Raw genomic sequence first — 17,350 nt, 5'->3', positions numbered from 1 at the left:
GTTTGCTGAGGCTTTCATGTGTATTTAATTGCATCATAGTTTCAAATGCATTGATAAAGATTTATGAATTGATCTGGAGTACTTAAGTGGTTGCCTGGGGCAGAGGGGCCGTGAGAGAATTTTACTGTCTTGATTGATGGATGGATATTTGGAAAGAAGGCTGCCAGACAGGTTTTTCGCTCTCACACTCCATAAAGATTTGTTCATATTTCATAGAAATGTATTCACACTCCATAAAGATTTGTTCAAATTTCATAGAAATGTATTTACACTTCATAGAAAAATGTGTTTTTGGTTTATTGTTAAAAATACTCAATAAGAGAGATTGTTATTTGTCATAATCCTATTCTTTTTGTTTTCGAGACTTAATTTGTCTCGAAGGGGGGAATATGTAGTATCTGAGGAATTATGACTTTGCTAACGTTTTCAAATGGAACCTGAGAGGAGGTTTATTCAGCTTAGAGGGAGCATCTGGGGAGCAGTTTTAGGGGGACACCCCATAGAACAGAGGAAGTCTGTTGTGTGGAGACAGGTGATTGGTCTGTATGGGAAACCACCCACAGCAGGGTAAAGATTATAAATACTTGGTTGAGACAAAGGAGAGCAGAATAATCATATTTGAGATGGGGCGATTATTCTCCAGATAACTGCAGGTATCTGTAAATCGACGCTGTAACCCTTTGTTATGAATAAACCTTTATGATGAAAATACAGCGTCAGCGGTTCTCCTTGGTATCACAGCATAATTAGCAACGTTTACTCGACACAACAGGTTCCACAGGGATGCTAGCCCATGTTGACTGCAATGCTTCCCACAGTTGTTTCAAGTTGGCTGGATGTCCTTTGGGTGGTGGACCATTCTTGATACACACAGGAAACTGTTGAGCATGAAAAACTCAGCAGCGTTGCAGTTCTTGACACACTCAAACTGGTGCGCCTGGCACCTACTACCATACCCCGTTAAAAGGCACTTAAATCTTTTGTCTTGCCCAGTCACCCTCTGAATGGCACACATACGCTGATTGAAGTGGATTTAACATGTGACATCATTAAGGGATCATAGCTTTACCTGGAATCACCTGGTCAGTCTATGTCATGGAAAGAGCAGGTATTCCAAATTTTTGTACACTCAGTGTAAGTATACTATACATCCACAGTATGTCTGAAGATTAGTTATATTAACAATGGCAGTTATGACATTATTATTACAAAGTTAGTTACTTTTTTATATTCATATTTCTTTAAAGCTAGAATCCTTAGCTACATACATTTTTTAAAACTTATAAATGAATGATATATACCCATTGATTCTTGAAGAATATAACTTATAAATGCCTCATGAACTTAGTTCAAATGTTGTACCCCATCAGAACCCAAAATATAAGCTTGTTTTACTCCAATGTTTATAAACAACGTAACATAAACAAACACTGTTTAGCCTCAAACATTAATCATGGATGGTCAGTCCTTGCATCCATAGCTCTGTCTATAGATCTGAGAGCGGTTCTCCAGCCCCATCCCTTAGCTTTTTAGCGAAACAGGTGTGGGGAAAATGCTTTGTTATTGTTTCAATAAAGGATTCTAGCTTTAACATACCATCTGGCTAGTCTTCCACTGGTTGAGCCCCAGCTGACACTCCTGCAGGACCTTGTCCTCATAGATGACGATGTAGATCAGTTTGATGATGGTAGAAAAGAGGCACTGTGATAGATGATCCTGGATGCCCTGGAGGATGGCACCAATGGAGTCTGTACCATTAAGGCCCCCACCTCCTACAATGGGAACGATAAAAGAATCACTGCATTAGGTGTAGCTGAAAAATCGGACAATAGCTGTGGATAACTTGACAAATTAAAATGCCAGCATGTTGGGAGCCTACAAAAATGATTTGATCCGAGTTTTAATAACAACCGTTTATAATAACCTGTAATAACACTGAACGACTAATAACCCATTGCCTACCAGTGCCCACAGCAGGGAACGACACGGTTGCGATCTGTTTGTTCTCACAGCACTCCAGCACCTTGGTGACTCGTAGTGTAGCGTCAGCCACAGAGTGGGGCCCCAGCATGTGAAGGATGAAGTCACACTGCAGGTCCCCTCCACTGGTCACCCCTGCTGCATCAGCCCTCAGAGGGCCTGGAGATGTAAAGCAGATGACACACATACACCCAGAGAGAGAGAGAGTCAGACTGAATGGCTGTGATACACCACAGGTTCCATTTCTTCTGATATGGGAGATGGGAGACACTCACAAATGGTTTTGCACTCCTGTTCAACTGCGCTCCCAGCTGCTTTGAGAATCGCAGCACTAACTCCTGAAAATAACATGTTTAAAATTAGGTTGTATCCAGTAGGTAGGAAGAAAGTTATATTAACAGAAGAAATCATATTTTCTGGAGTGCGCTAACAATGTAAAATGTTATGTCGTTTTTTCAGTATACAGACCTCTTGTTAAGCTGATACCAGAGTTGGTGGTATTCACGATGCCTCTGACAGTTTCTTGAGTGATGTCGCCTCTCCTCACTTCAATTCTGACACCATGGATCTTAACTAGGGGAGGGAAAAGGTAAACATTTCACCCACACACATTGTGATAATTATACAAATGCACATTTTAAAATAGGACAACATGAATTCATTTCAAATGTAAACAAAGATGTATCAAAGTCAGACCTTGATTTGGGGGAAGACTGGACTGAGAAGGTGTAGATGTTGATGCAGCCTAGATAAAACCCATAACCTCTAGTTATCACACTCATCAACAAAACAGAAAATGTTTAATTGAGCCTTAGTTGAATGAAATCTACCTGCATGATTTTGTGTGGGCCCAGGTTCCTTTTGTTAAAGTAATCTCTCAAGAGGTCAAAGATCTTCTGCTCAAAGGCCACTATGAAGATGGTTTTGATGCTGGATGAAGGCATCTGTGATATGTGTCTCTCCAGTCCTTTTAGTATGGCCTTGATGGAATCTTTGGGCTCAATGCCACCTTTCCCTGAAGCACAAGACATCAGCATCCAAAGTGAGAAATAGATCAATTGAAACAAATAAATGGATCAATTAATCAATACAAGTGACACTGGAATGGAACATTTAGTTTACAATATATTCCAGTTGAATCACCTGTGCCAATAGTAGGAATGGACACTGTGACTGCCTTCCTTTTCTCACACAGATTAAGGACTTTCTCTATGGAGGTAGTGATATCTGCAGCATTCTTGGGCCCAACTATCTGAGCTATGTTCTTACAGTTCAGGTTCCCACCACGTGAGAGCATAACACCATCGTCCTTCAGGGCACCTGGGGAAATTGGGACAAAAAGTCAGTATTCTGTCTACTACCACTACTGGTCTGGTAGCAAGCTGAATACTGTATTATTTCTAGAAATACTTTGATGTTTGATTTTATAACCTAATCTTATCATATCAAGTATTATCGCTTGACAAAGTCCTCTTGTAAATGGGACTTCGTGGATAAATTAAGGTTGAATAAAAAAGTATACCTTACCAAGATATTGTACCATTCTTCTGCATTCATCCACTACTGATTTCCCAGCTTCCTTTAGGATGGCTCCAGACACACCTGTTGAGATAATATATAAGATAGAGACTTACCGTACACTGTCAAATGAAAACAAACTGAAAACAAACCATGTGTTAAAAACATTAAAACAGACACTTGCCAGAATTAAGATTCAGATGATGGTTGTTGGAATTCACTATGACATCCACTGTCTCTTTGGTGATGTCTCCCTTTTTCAGCGTCACTGACACTCCACCAATAATCACTGTTAATAGAAGAAAATTTAAGAAAGCAGATCTAATTAAATGGAACAATTACCCCACCGAAGACATTCTTTGAAAAAGTATACTCGGTCATAACAGACTTTATATGGGCAAATAAAACTCATAGAATAAAAAGGAACGTTTTACATCTTCCTAAGCCTGAGGGTGGTTTTAACCTTCTAGACTATGAATTGTATCAACTCGCTACCCAATGTTTTTCCTTGCGACATATACACTGAGTATATAGTCTCAGTGATGCTGAATTGAGTTGCACCCCCCCCTTTTGCCCTCAGAACAGCCTCAATTCGTCAGGGCATGGACTCTACAAGGTGTCGAAAGCATTCCACAAGGATGCTGGCCCATGTTGACTCCAATGCTTCCCACAGTTGTGTCAAGTAGGCTGGATGTCCCTTGGGTGGTGGACCATTCTTGATACACATGGGAAACTGTGGAGCATGAAAAACCCAGAGGTGTTGCAGTTCTTGACACAAACCGGTGCGCCTGCCTGGCACCTACTACCATACCTTGTTCAAAGGCACTTCAATCTTTTGTCTTGCCCATTCACCCTCTGAATGGCACACATACACAATCCATGTCTCAATTGTCTCAAGGCTTAAAAATCTTTAACCTGTCTCCTCCCCTTCATCTATTAACCTGTCTCCTCCCCTTCATCTACACTGATTGAAGTGGATTTAACAAGTGACATCAATAAGGGATCATAGCTTTCACCTGGATTCACCTGGTCAGTCTATGTCAGCATTTCCCAAACTCAGTCCTGGGGACCCCAAGGGGTGCACATTTTGGTTTTTGCCTTAGCACTACACAGCTGATTCAAATAATAAAGCTTTGATTATTTGAATCAGCTATGTAGTGCTAGGGCAAAAACCAAAACGTGCACCACTTGGGGTCCCCAGGACCAAGTTTGATGCACTAAAGAGGAACAATGGGTACATATTGAAGATGCGCATGCGCATCCCCAGAATATTTTCATGTGTCTATTTTCAAAGGATAAACCTAATAACATGAACAACTTCATAGTTAAGAACACTATAACACTATGGAAGAAGATTAAACGTATTCTACAAGAACCAATATCACTCCCTAAAAACACAACCCTATAGAACAATCCTTGGATAGCTTTTCAGAATTCACCGATAAATTGGTCCACATGGAAAACTAAAGGCACAGAAACCGTAAATGACTTGGTAACACGAAATACATTTATTTCCATGACAGAATTAAAAAGCAATTTTGGACTGACTGATGTAGATATTTTCAAATACATGCAACTTAAAAGTTACATATCATGAAATGTTGATTTGAAATCTTTTGGACATCAGAGCAACCTTGAGTCAGAAAAGGATGTTCATGTGATAGGAAATATATTTCAAAACCTTGCAGAGAGTCTATCCAACTGACAATCTCAGAAAAAATAAATAAACTATTGGAACCAAGACTTAAAAAGAACTGATGTTGGCACAAGATGGAGGGAATGTTAGAGCATAACTAATGAAATTACAGTTAACTAAAATGTATTAATCCAGTATAAACGAATGTATAGAAGTTATTATACAAGAGACAAAATTCACAAATTCTACAGCACAACGGCAGAGTCATGTCTTAAGTGTAAAACTAACAATGACTCAATAATCCATGCCTTCTGGAAATGCTATAAAGTACAAAAGTTATGGGCGGATCTAGAAAGTTGGCTGTCAGTTAATCCGTCTGTCTGCATATTTCAAGACATGGCATATGGGGGTGTAGTGAGATACCCAATGGGCTGGATGATTCTCTTCTCATCACTCGTCTTGAAAAAACATATACTAAAAACTTGGAAATCAATTTGTGAGGACAGGGCATGTTATAGGTTTCCTGCAGTATTCAACCTTATGGTATGATGATACAAAAATGTATGGTTGAAGAAACGAACCTTTGATGTCTGAGCCTGGTTTAGCCACTAGGGGTGGTGGTGAAGGTGTGTTATTTGAGGCAGTAGCTGCAGAGGGAGCAGTTGGAGTCGTGCCTGTTGCTGTTTTGTTGGTTGTTTGTTGTCGACGATAACCCTGTTCAATCAAGTAGGACAAGAAGAGGTTTGACTTTCAACAGGAATACTTGTCCCCATTTACAATAACACTGCACATTTCTTCTTTAATCAAACCCATGCATGTACCAAGGTTTGGCATGGTATGTTAATCACAGGTATAGCCAGGTGGCATTATAAACAAACACTAAACATGGAATGGGATGTTGAGAAAAGGACTTACCTCTCCTTCAATGGCTGACTGGAACTCCCCCACTATCTTGGCGTCGGAATCTATCACAAATATGTTCCTCAGGTGTTGGGGTTTCTGTTTAATGAATCCGAGGACTCCCTTGATAACTGCTGCACAACTCTCTGTGACGGGAAAACCAAAGGTGCCACACCCCATCGCTGGCATCCATATGGAGATGCACTTCTTGATGTCTGCATTCAGTAAACTGTCCTGGACCGTTGATTGTAGATGTATATTTTTAAGAGTTGAGGTGTCCTTCCCCCATACTGGAATCACTGCATAGATGAGGTGCTGAGCTCCAAGGGTGCCTGGGTTGGACAAGACCACATCTCCTGGCTGTAGAGTCTGCCTCTCCTTCAGGAACTTGTCAAACACCTTCCTGATCTCAGGCCCACCAATCTGAAGGAACTGCTTGGCAATTGGAGTATCAAAGGACAGACTGCTGCTCACAGGGCAGATCAAAGCATCTGCAGCATGTTGGGAGATGTTACCCTGACCAACAGTTAAAGTGACGCAACCTTCTATGTTGTAGCTGTATTTCTGACAGTGGGTAATCACTGGCGATAGGTAGAGCTTGCACCCTAAATCCTTGACCTTAGCCTGCAGATCCACTTGGTTCTTCTCTAGGACTTCGGACTCTCCGGCTTTGGAGTATGTGTACCTCTCCATTGTAATTGTACTGACCTGCTGTTTCACTGCATCTACGGCCTCTTTGATTTTATCACCCGCTGCCGTGATCTTCAGACAAGGAGATCCTTGTGTTATGCATGGCAGTATAGTCACGCCCAGAGCCTTGATTTCAGGGACCTCTGAGAGGTTCATGCAAGAGGCCACAAACTCTACTTCCTGGACTGATTTGAGAGAGATGTCCACCGTTTCTGGCTTCTTGTTGTCCAGGTATCCCCTCAACTTCCCTGACACATCTGCCACCACACTGGAGAATCCACAGACTACAATCTTCTCCTGTGTTACGGAGATGCTGACATTGTGGTTGTTCTTGGTGAATTTGAGCTCGCCATTAAGTACGGCAAAGAACTGTGTCCATTGTTCGCCATTGGTCAGATGGGCTTGGTCTTGTGTGAGTTTGATGACTTCTTCTTTGATGACCTCATGTAATTTGTCTTCAGCTCTCTGGACGTCAGCTTTTTCTGCCAGGATCTGGATAGAACCATCACCAAGGAGAAATACAGACGATATGTGGTTCTGGGCAAAATGCTCCCTCTCAAACTTCTTCAGGTCCAGAGATTTCAAGAACTCCATCAAAGGCACTGATACATCAAGCAGTTTGGCTTCAACATTCCCCATGGCCTCTTGGACAACACCTTCTGCTGTGCTCACCTTGTTCTCCAAACCCTTTAGACATATGATAAAGCTTTCTTCATCTTTGGAAAACTCCACGTCCACTAGTTTGCCAGAGACAAGATTCCAGATGATCTCAAACTTCTCTTTGGAGTCCAGTGAGATCTTTCTTACTATTGTGTTCCTCTCCATCTCAAGCTCATCACTGACCTTCTTCACCATGTGCTCAATCTTCTCCACAAGGGTATTCACCTCATTCTGCACGCCTACCACCACAATCTCACCATTGCTCTTCTTGTAAGAAATGCTGGCATCAGGGGATTTGAGGCCAAGACAACTACTCTCAGCCCTTTCCCAGACCTCCACCGTTGTGGGCAGCTGAACCTCTTTGTATTTCTCTAGCAAGGCCAGAGCCTCTCTCCGGGCAATTCGTCCCCATGTAGGGCCCAGTCTGAGCATGCCCAAGGACTCCTTCTCCATGGTCATGTCCAGCTCTATCTGTGGGGGTTCTGTGGTCATATTGAAGGAGACACTAGCATTGACCTTACGTAGTCCAGTTGTTAAATCCTGCTTGCGGCCTTCATCACGTTTAATGAAGTCGAAAAGTGCTGAGCTGAGACAAAGGGCTATGTTAGAAGGGATATCTGACTGGGGGGCTGTTTGCCCAGTTAAAGCCTTCTGCAGACTGGAGTAGAATAGCTGAGCTATGAGGTCCACCCCACCGAAATTATGCATGTGTTCCACCACCTGATAGGCAACTGGAATAAGGAGAACAGAGGGCAGAATGATTTACTGAACACGTTAGCTTAAAACTTATTCCTATTTCTAGAGGATAATGTAATTGAAAAGGGGCCTACCATGACAGTCTTCAAAGGTGATGACCATGCTCTTGCCCTTGGTAACCCAGATCTGGGACTTGATATCTCCTCCTTTGCTCCTCTTGCTGGAGAAGTAGAGATTGAGGGCCTCCTCCACTCCTCCTTTGATTTGGCTCATGTCCCCCTGGACAAGCACAGAGTCTGTCAGCTCTAAACGACACGCCCCGATCTCCATGCCCTGGAACTTCTTTGATGAACATTTCCTAAGGAAGGACTTTATGTCTGAGTAACATAAAATGTTAATAGTTCGATTAGTATTGTATGCCGTTGTTTGGTAATTGAACTTAATTTAATGGCGTAATATTAGCGATATTGTGTATACATATTTTTGATGTATCTGTGGACTCACCAATGTTCTGTTTGAAGGTGACCACTATTCTGTCTCCATCGTCCAGGGTCTCCCAGGCATGCTCAGCCCCTTGGCTGCAGCTGCCGATGAACAGAGAGATGATGTCGCACTTGCAGCTCTCATTGAACCCAGTCAGGACGAAGCGCCTGTTGTCCAGTTTCCCTTCCACAGCTGTCTCATTGTACACCTCCACAGAAATGCCATACTGATGCTCCTTCTTGGCAAGGACTTTCTCTGCATCTGACAGGAGGTACAGAATTTATTGTTGGGCATGATTGTCCAAACAGACTCAAGAAATAAACGCATATGATGTTCACCTGTTGATATAAGTAGATGACATGTAATGTAATGTAACAATGTCAATTCTCTAAAATGCAAAGACTCAAATAGCAGCCATTGTGTTCTTGTGACTGGGAAGGAAGCATTTCCTCATGACCCCTATTCCCAGCTGAGATGAGACATTCCATTTTACAGTCATAGCAAAGTAACCTCTGAATGATAAACAAGTATGACAGATCTAATTATAGTGTTTATTCCAACAGGTACAAAGTTGAAAAGTACAGTGATTACAGTAAAATAAATACAAGTGTGTGGTTAACAACTCCTACATACAGTAAATCCACAATATAATATTAATTTGAGGAAAGAAGTTTTAAATTACATAAGTCTATGGAGAAAAAAAACCTTACCAGACTGAAAGGACAGTTTGAGGATCCAGCTATTCTTGTCATGTCTTGTAATGCTGACTCCTTCTTCTTCTGATGCAAACTGGTCAAAATACAATTTAAGGAGCTCCTTTTCGAGTTCCTTGGTGGTTCTAACAAGCAGTGAATATGTTTCTGCTTTTATATCCTTATCCTCCACTGAATCTGAAAAATAAACAGAAAGACACACATACACACACACACACACACACACACACACACACACACACACACACACACACACACACACACACACACACACAGAGAGAGAAAGAGAGAGCATGAACATTAATGTGATTCCCATATTGATGTTATATATTGATGAATAAGTGTCTTTATGAATATCAATCTTACCTGCTTGACTGTCTGACACTGGCTGCTACATCACAGATAAAGACAGGCACCGAAAAACACAAATGAAGACATGTCAAAATATTGTAATATGGCAAACTTGATGCAATATAACAAATACACAAATAATCACCTTCTCTTCCGTGTTGGGTGCAGATTTCCCCACAAGAGTCAGATTGTCTCTTTTTGGGTGAGGTAAGAGAGGTGGTTTAACATTCTTCACTTTTGTTTCACCGCCATCCTCTTTCAGTTTCACTTGAAGCTCAACCACCCCAATGGGTTTTTTAAAATCTATCTTATGATCTCTTTTAGCCAACACTTTCTGCAGACCTGGGGAAAAGATAAAATAGCATCATTAGGTACAGTATATGTAGTCTAGGCCTAATTCATCCATTTTACAAAACCAGATTCTGCTGTTTTGGCTCCTAAAACATTACATTACTGAACACAATCTTGGTGCTTCGGATGTTTGTCAACAGTTAGATTGTTTACATTAACTGTTTATCACAATACTTCAGATATAGGCCTGAGCACAATAGATAAACTGTATAATTAGGCTAATTTATTCACAATCAGATTATGTGTCTAAAATGACAGTATGTAAATATTTTGATTTCAAAATATTTGAATAATTACATGCATCTTCGAGGTAAACAAGCAGAGCCTTCTTCTTGTCCCCAGGATAGTCTTGAATTTGTAATACCTCTCCTCCAGACCTCCTTTTGTTTTTGAAGTACAAATCCAATTTGGATCTAATTTTGTCTAGGTCGTCTGGCAGACCCTCCAGAATCACAGTTTTTTCCGTCATTATTCAATTAGGTCGACCTATATTGATTGAAGCATCATAATATTTGTATGCCTCTTTTTCAGAAACTTCGATTCCTCACCTGTCCTTTTGAAGTGACAGTTCGAATCTCAGTGGAACAACGATTATTTTTGCTAATATGTTGTGTTAAGCTCTTATGGTTGCGCCGTGCATAGTACATACAAAAACTTTCACTTTCGATTTACACCTCGTGACTTTGAGGAACTTGAAGTAAGTTTGATTGTAGCAGCTGCAGAAAATGGGTGACTCTTACCCCGCCAAGCCTGTTGTGAATGGAAAGGTAGCTAAAATCCTCTAGGTCTTTGGCAGTCATTTACATTGACTACTGATTTTCCTAAATTAATCAAATCTTACAAATAGATGGATCAGAGCAATGATGACTGTCTAAAGCCATGGAAGAGCTGGATAAATTGAGGGTAGATAGCCTATTTGCACATTGAAATAGATCAGCTATCTATTAAATTAAAGGTTTGTTTTAACATATATGTTTCTTTACTAATATGCAGACAAAACTTGAAAAGGCAGAGGACGAAAAATCTAGGCTGCAGTTGTCAAAACTGAAAATTCTAAGAAAAAGACTCAAAAAGATTTGGTAGTCCTTCAACAGCAGGGGGAGCAACGTTAGGATGAGTTCATTAAAACTGTGAGAGGGCTACAGGTAGGCATTTACCTGGCCATGCCAGAAATCTCTTTATGTAAAGCCATTTAGGGCAAGTTGTGTTCTCTGCAATAGGTTCATTCAGGTGAATAAGATAGAGGCTGTGGTGGATGATTCACATATGTTTTTTGCATGGTATTGTCTGTTACACAGGATGATATCTTGATGCTCGAGAGAGGTAACAAGGATCTGATGGAGAAACTGAAAAAAAGCCATTCTAAGCTACAGGCCAAGAGGACAGAGTCTGCTACACTCCAGGCTGGGATCACCTTCGAGGAGGATAAAGGTACAGGAATCAGGACGGCCAGATATGGTCCCTTTGTCTGCTCATGTTGGATTAGCCTTTGATATATAATAAAATAGATCACTTACTTTTGTGGCTTGATAAAGACAGGACAAATTAATGTATAGTAATGTACTGTACAAATCAGATTTGATCTTATTCCAGAGTTATCTATGTTCGTTGTATGTGTAATACTGGGTTCTCCTTTTTTCCCCAGTGGCAGCCCAGATCCTGAAGATGGCCAAGTGCACTGTGTCCTGTGACAAAGACAAGGTGTATGTGAAGCCTAAAAGCCTTACACTGGACCCCTCTGTCAAGTTTGAGGTACAGTAGTTCACACAATTAATGTTATAATTAAGTACCTTGAAGACATTAAAGAGCGACTGCCTTTAAAAATAAATAAATCCTTTTGAAAATGGTTTATGTGGCATTGATTAGAGTCAGAAACAGTTATTCTAGTGTCAAAATTGACTACAAAGTGTAAATAGGATAATTTTGGTAATAAAGTCAGTCTCGTCTAAAACTGAGTTTGGAACATCTGTGCGTCACAATGGGTAAATGAAGGTTGGGTTTTTATTTGATGATGTCCATTTGCCAACTAACATGGGGTGAACAGCTGTGGCGATTGCTCTATCCAATAGCATAGACAGTGAGACACACCTGCCCAGCAGCTCCTACTTTGTTTACATGAGACAACACGTTGCGCATTTTTGAACTTGAGAAATACTGCACCAAACAACTTAGTTAGATGTAAAATTGCGCAACTAAAACATCCTCGGCAAAAACGTCAAATTAATTACACGCAGCTGGGTCATGCAGCAAGACAATGATCCAAAACACACAATCAAGTCTACATGAAAATAGCTAAAAAGCAACAAATTGGAAGTTTTGGAATGGCCTAGTCAAAGTCCAGACCTAATCCCAATTGAGATGTTGTGGCAGGACTTGAAACGAGCAGTTCATGCTTGAAAACCCACACGTCACTGAGTTAAAGCAGTTCTGCATGGAAGAGTGGGCCAAAATTCCTGCACAGCGACGTGAGAGACTGATCAACAACTACAGGAAGCATTTGGTTGGAGTCATTGCAGCTAAAGGTGGCACAACCAGTTATTGAATGTAAGGGGGAAATTACTTTTTCACACAGGGGAATTGGGTGTTGCATAACTTTGTATAAATATGTAATTGTTGTGTTATTTGTTCACTTATGATCCCTTTATCTAATATTAGGTTTTGGTTGAAGATCTGATAACATTCAGTATCACAAATATGCAAAAGTAGAGAAAATTAGAAAGGGGGCAAATACTTTTTCATAGCACTGTAGAAGACATCCAGGATGAGGAGGACTTGCAGGACTACCTGGAGATTGACTTCCAGAAGCCCAGTAACTACGGTGGGGAGGTGGAGTTCATCAAGTACATCTCCAGGGGCAAGGAGGTGAAAGCCTTCTTCACTGAGGATGCTGCTGAGATGGAGGCCTAACATTAACACTAACGGCCATCCTCTTACGGTACATCTATACTCATGTTCCTCAGTACTTGGTACCACATGACTATGCCTTAGAAATTATCAGTGCTGATGCATTAATCAGCATTCACCATGAACTCGACACCCCACTGACATGCAGCACTATATGATGCCAAAACTGATATGTAAGTCTTATACAAAGTTGATACAAAGTTTAACAAGGCCAAACAACATGCATGATAGTGCCTTATGCATTGCCTTACGCCTCAAGCACTTAGATGCAGTGCCTTAGACCACTGCGCACATCGGGAGCCCAATATGAATATGATTATATGATCTTTGTTAGAAGGAGGCAAATAAAAATGCACAATACAGTTGTTTACATCTAGGGATACTATGCCTCTTTTTCTGTGCCAAGCATCTTTGGTATGAATCAAGGTATTTGTTATGCTCAACTTCAAACCAAGGATTTTCATCTGTTATCATGAAATGAGTCATCAATATATTCTATGGATAACTTTATTGATCAGCATTAAAACCATAATACAATTGAGAATTGCATTGTCTAAGGTACCACTCAGCTCATAATGACTGCAGTAGGCCACTAGATGGTAGTGCCTTGTCATTATACAAACACTAGAAGACACATCTTTACCAATTCAGCCATGCATCATAAACTGACCTTGAATGGGCTATTTCAGGTAATAAGCTATTCGTTACGTCAACATAGCAGGGATACAAACATCCCATAATGCTGATAATTTGATAGGAAATGCAATCATCAGAAATGCAAAGCATAGGCATCTAGGATACATGTAGGATACATTGTATGCGTTCCAAATGTATCCCAAATGGCACCCTATTCCATATATAGTGCACTACTTACAGTGCTCTGGTCTAAAGGAGAGCACTATTTAAAGGGAATAGGGTGCCATTTGGGACGTACACATTCTCTGTTATGGACACTCATAAATCCCACAGTGGCCTTTAAAGGTTTTTTTCATAATTGAAAGCCCTAAAACTGCAGTGATTGCCACCAATCACAGCATGCCATGTCATAAGTCAAGAAGTATGGCTATTCATAATATTTATTGATTTTCCCTGACTTAACCCTTACTGTAAATCAATCCCTGACATGAATATGGAGGTATTAAAGCACCGCCGCTGTTAAATCGTGGCCGCCACTGCAAAATATTTTGTATCACCAAGATATAAAAACTAGACGTCAGGGAGAATCCATTTTTTTTTAATGGCATGGGGTCCCCATTGATTTTGTTATGTTTGAGTCACTCAGATAGTATAAGAACATGGCATAAGCCGTGGCTAATTGTGTTGAACTAGCTTTACAACTGTAAATGTTCTCTCCACCACATGGCAACATGTGTAGAATTGGAGGAAATTAGCTTTAAAACAGCAACATTTTGTCTCTGTGGCCAAGAGGATGGCCTCTAAAACCTCTCAATTGGCCACGCTTATAGCCCTTCACGCTAACCTTGCCACTGCTGCTGAAAAAAATCCTAGGGGAAACACTGCTATGGCAGTCTGTGTGTGCTGTTCCATTGAGTTCAACACCAATGAGGACCAAAAGCAATGCCCAGTATAAGCTTACAGCCTGGCAAGATCTTTTGTCACTTTATAGTTTATATCTATCTTCCAGCCCTGGCTGACTCTTTGAGTGAGGTAATGAGAATTTACAGTACGAGACATTGAGGCTGTGTATGTACAGTGAGACGGTAGTAAGTCATGCTAGGGAGTCTGAAAGTGAAATGGGGAGGAAAGATCCCTTAATGATTTAACCCGTCTGTCACTGCAGGCAGGCAGGTGCCTCAGAGAGAGAGAGAGAGAGGGACTCCTCCCTCTGGCTCACCTCTGCCTGCCTCCCCTATCCTACCTCCCCCTAACCCCCCTGCCTGCCTCAGTGCCTCCTCCTGTCTCCCCCTGCCTCTCCTCTCCTACAGCTCCTAATTGGTTGAAAGGTGGCTGCTTGTCCCTAAATCCCTGGGTTCTATAGAGTATGATACATGTTACAGGCCAGTGTGAGTTAAGAATGTCAGAATAGACACATTTGTCCAAATCTCTCCAGGTGATATCTTGGGGGATAGGAAGGATGAAGCCAGACTTTCATAGCCCAGAGCGTGATCTTTTTCTTCTTCCCTTTTACCCTTTTTTTTACCCCTTTAACAAACATATTAGGTGGTTGATTAGGTGATTGATGCACTCTAGAGATTTGCACTGTGACAGAGTAAGAGAGGCTGAAAGAGTGTGAAACAGGGAGAGAAATTGAGAGAGGGGGAGAAACAGGAATCGAAAGATAGTGTGACAATTGAAGTGCTTCCAAACGGCACATCACCACCCCTGATTCGATTCCCTGTGTTTGAGTGGTAAGGGATATTCCTCAATAAAACCTTTATCTCATTTTGGCAAGACAAGCCGCTGGCACTCTGAATGGAGCCAAAATAAGCCAAATACATTTCCTGGCGAGGATTATTTAGCCTTCACTCAGTCACTCAAATAAGATGAATGTCTCCCCATAGTGAATAATGCATGACTGAAGTGGTCTGCAGGGCCAATTTTGATGGCCCGGCCTGCTGATACAAAACCACTTACTGGCCCATTTGATGCATATTGCTTTGGAGTCCAGGGACTGATGAGGATTGGAAAACAGGACTTAACTAGATCCATTACTCCACCAGTGTAATGGCAACATATTGGCCACCCTAAAATAGGGAGCTATCTAATCTAGCTCCCTTGGCTCAGACTGTGTTGTTCTTTACCCGCCAAATGAGCTGATGGATACACAAATGAAGGGAGAGCGAAGGGCCCGAGAAGGGAGACACTGTCTGAGCAGTGCAGTCTGGGAGGACGGCAGAGGGGTGTGATTGAATGACTAGAGAACCCGAATGTGCTGGGGTCAGCTACTAACTCCTCTAAGGTCACAGACAGTGGTTCGGCTGAACATCAGATGGATTTATGATCCTTTGCGGCCCACTTATTCTCACAAGTCAGTCACCACACTGGACACAGGTGTAGGGTCCTCTTAACGACAGATAGTGACAGAGGACGAACAACTTCGACCTTCAGAGCTCTAGGTGACATCCATCCCTCTGTGACAGAACAGTCACATTCATCCATTCCATATCCATCTTCTGTCTCGTTTCTGTCTGGCGCTGTCACATTGTGTACAGACTACTCAGAGTATTGATTACAGTGATATACCTACTGTAGCCTGAATATCCATCCACATCGCTCCAGCCAAAAGCCACACCCACTAGTGTTTGTTCTCCACGATGAGTCTGCATTTGCTTTCCTCCCCGACTCTTTTAGAATGCGAACACATTCTGACCGTTCTGATTGGAAACAAGCTATACAAAACAAACAGATGTTGTGGGGGGGGGAGCGTTGCACAAGACATAAATGCTTCACACTTCAATATGTTTTAAGGAGAGCATAGACAAGTGCTCTAACCAGGTCTCTCCTTCCTTTCCCCTCTCTTATTGCTCTCTGAGTTCTGTTCATTACTCATAAGGCCTTTTAACACACATCTGTCCCTCTGTTTTATGTCCATATCCCAAGGCCATGGCTACAGTCAGACTAATAGAACCAGCCCAGGTTAGATAGCCGCCTCTCTCTCTCGCTCTCTCTTTCTCTATCCCTCTCTTTCTCTTCCTCTCTCTCATTTTTACATTTTTCTTTCTCAGTTTTTCCCTCCCTCTTCATCTTTCTTTCCCTTCTACTCTTTCAATCACTTTCACTCCTCTCTATTCTTTTCTCTCTGGACTTCAGGGTCAGGGCTGATACAGGTCTGAGAGGCTCTCATGCTGCTGTTCTAGTTTGATCCTCTTAGGAATGACTGTAATCTATGAAAACAAACAGAAATCAATTATATTTTTAAAGAGGACGAGATATATTTTTTGAGATGATTAGATATCGATCCCTCCTCAAGTCTTCTTAGGTGCGTAGACATACAGCATATTGCAGTGAGAAAGAACATTGCCATGTCTGTCGATATGTTTAGCCAGCAGCATACCACCCTGCATCCCACTGCTGGCTTCCTTCTGAAGCTATGCAAGGTCGGTCCTGGTCGTTCCCTGGACGGGTGACCAGATGTTGCTAGAATAACTGTTGGAGGTCCAGTAGGGGGCACTCTTCCCTCTGGTCTAAGGAGAGCCGAATGCCTCAGGGCAGTTAAGGGGACATTGGCCTGCGTAGTGTGCTGTCTTTCAGATGGAATGCTAAAACGGGTGTCCTGACTCTCTGTGGTTACCAAAGATCCCATGGCACTTATTGTAAGAGTAGGTGTGTTAACCTCAATGTCATGGCAAAATGTCCAATATGGCCACCTAATCATCACCAGCTTCCAATTGAATCATTCATCCCCTCTCCTGCAACTCTTTCCCAGGTTGCTGCTGTAAAATATAATTTGTTCTCAGTCAACTTACCTGTCAAAATAATGGTCAATACAACTTTAATACATGGTTTC

At 41.6% G+C, this 17,350-nt stretch overlaps 1 protein-coding gene across 1 annotated transcript in view; it reads right to left on the bottom strand.

The window, feature by feature from the left end:
• Window positions 1–10,604, bottom strand: part of LOC121536106 (protein mono-ADP-ribosyltransferase PARP14-like) — a 33,818-nt gene extending 23,214 nt beyond the window's left edge. Inside the window, exons 1-17 of the mRNA XM_045206410.1 lie at window positions 10,276–10,604; window positions 9,773–9,969; window positions 9,643–9,667; window positions 9,274–9,453; window positions 8,585–8,824; window positions 8,215–8,457; window positions 6,050–8,115; window positions 5,716–5,848; window positions 3,683–3,787; window positions 3,508–3,582; window positions 3,124–3,300; window positions 2,811–2,995; window positions 2,677–2,725; window positions 2,449–2,553; window positions 2,256–2,318; window positions 1,963–2,139; window positions 1,597–1,772 (exon numbers count right to left, since the gene is read on the bottom strand). Of these exons, the coding sequence (XP_045062345.1) occupies window positions 1,597–1,772; window positions 1,963–2,139; window positions 2,256–2,318; window positions 2,449–2,553; window positions 2,677–2,725; window positions 2,811–2,995; window positions 3,124–3,300; window positions 3,508–3,582; window positions 3,683–3,787; window positions 5,716–5,848; window positions 6,050–8,115; window positions 8,215–8,457; window positions 8,585–8,824; window positions 9,274–9,453; window positions 9,643–9,667; window positions 9,773–9,969; window positions 10,276–10,447 (4,368 nt within the window). The 5' untranslated portion in view covers window positions 10,448–10,604. The remainder of the gene's footprint in view (window positions 1–1,596; window positions 1,773–1,962; window positions 2,140–2,255; window positions 2,319–2,448; window positions 2,554–2,676; window positions 2,726–2,810; window positions 2,996–3,123; window positions 3,301–3,507; window positions 3,583–3,682; window positions 3,788–5,715; window positions 5,849–6,049; window positions 8,116–8,214; window positions 8,458–8,584; window positions 8,825–9,273; window positions 9,454–9,642; window positions 9,668–9,772; window positions 9,970–10,275) is intronic.
• Between the last annotated feature and the right edge of the window lie 6,746 nt (window positions 10,605–17,350).

Source organism: Coregonus clupeaformis, chromosome 23 (assembly GCF_020615455.1).
Source record: "Coregonus clupeaformis isolate EN_2021a chromosome 23, ASM2061545v1, whole genome shotgun sequence".
NCBI lineage: Eukaryota > Metazoa > Chordata > Actinopteri > Salmoniformes > Salmonidae > Coregonus > Coregonus clupeaformis.
This window is presented reverse-complemented; position numbering and strand designations above follow the sequence as displayed.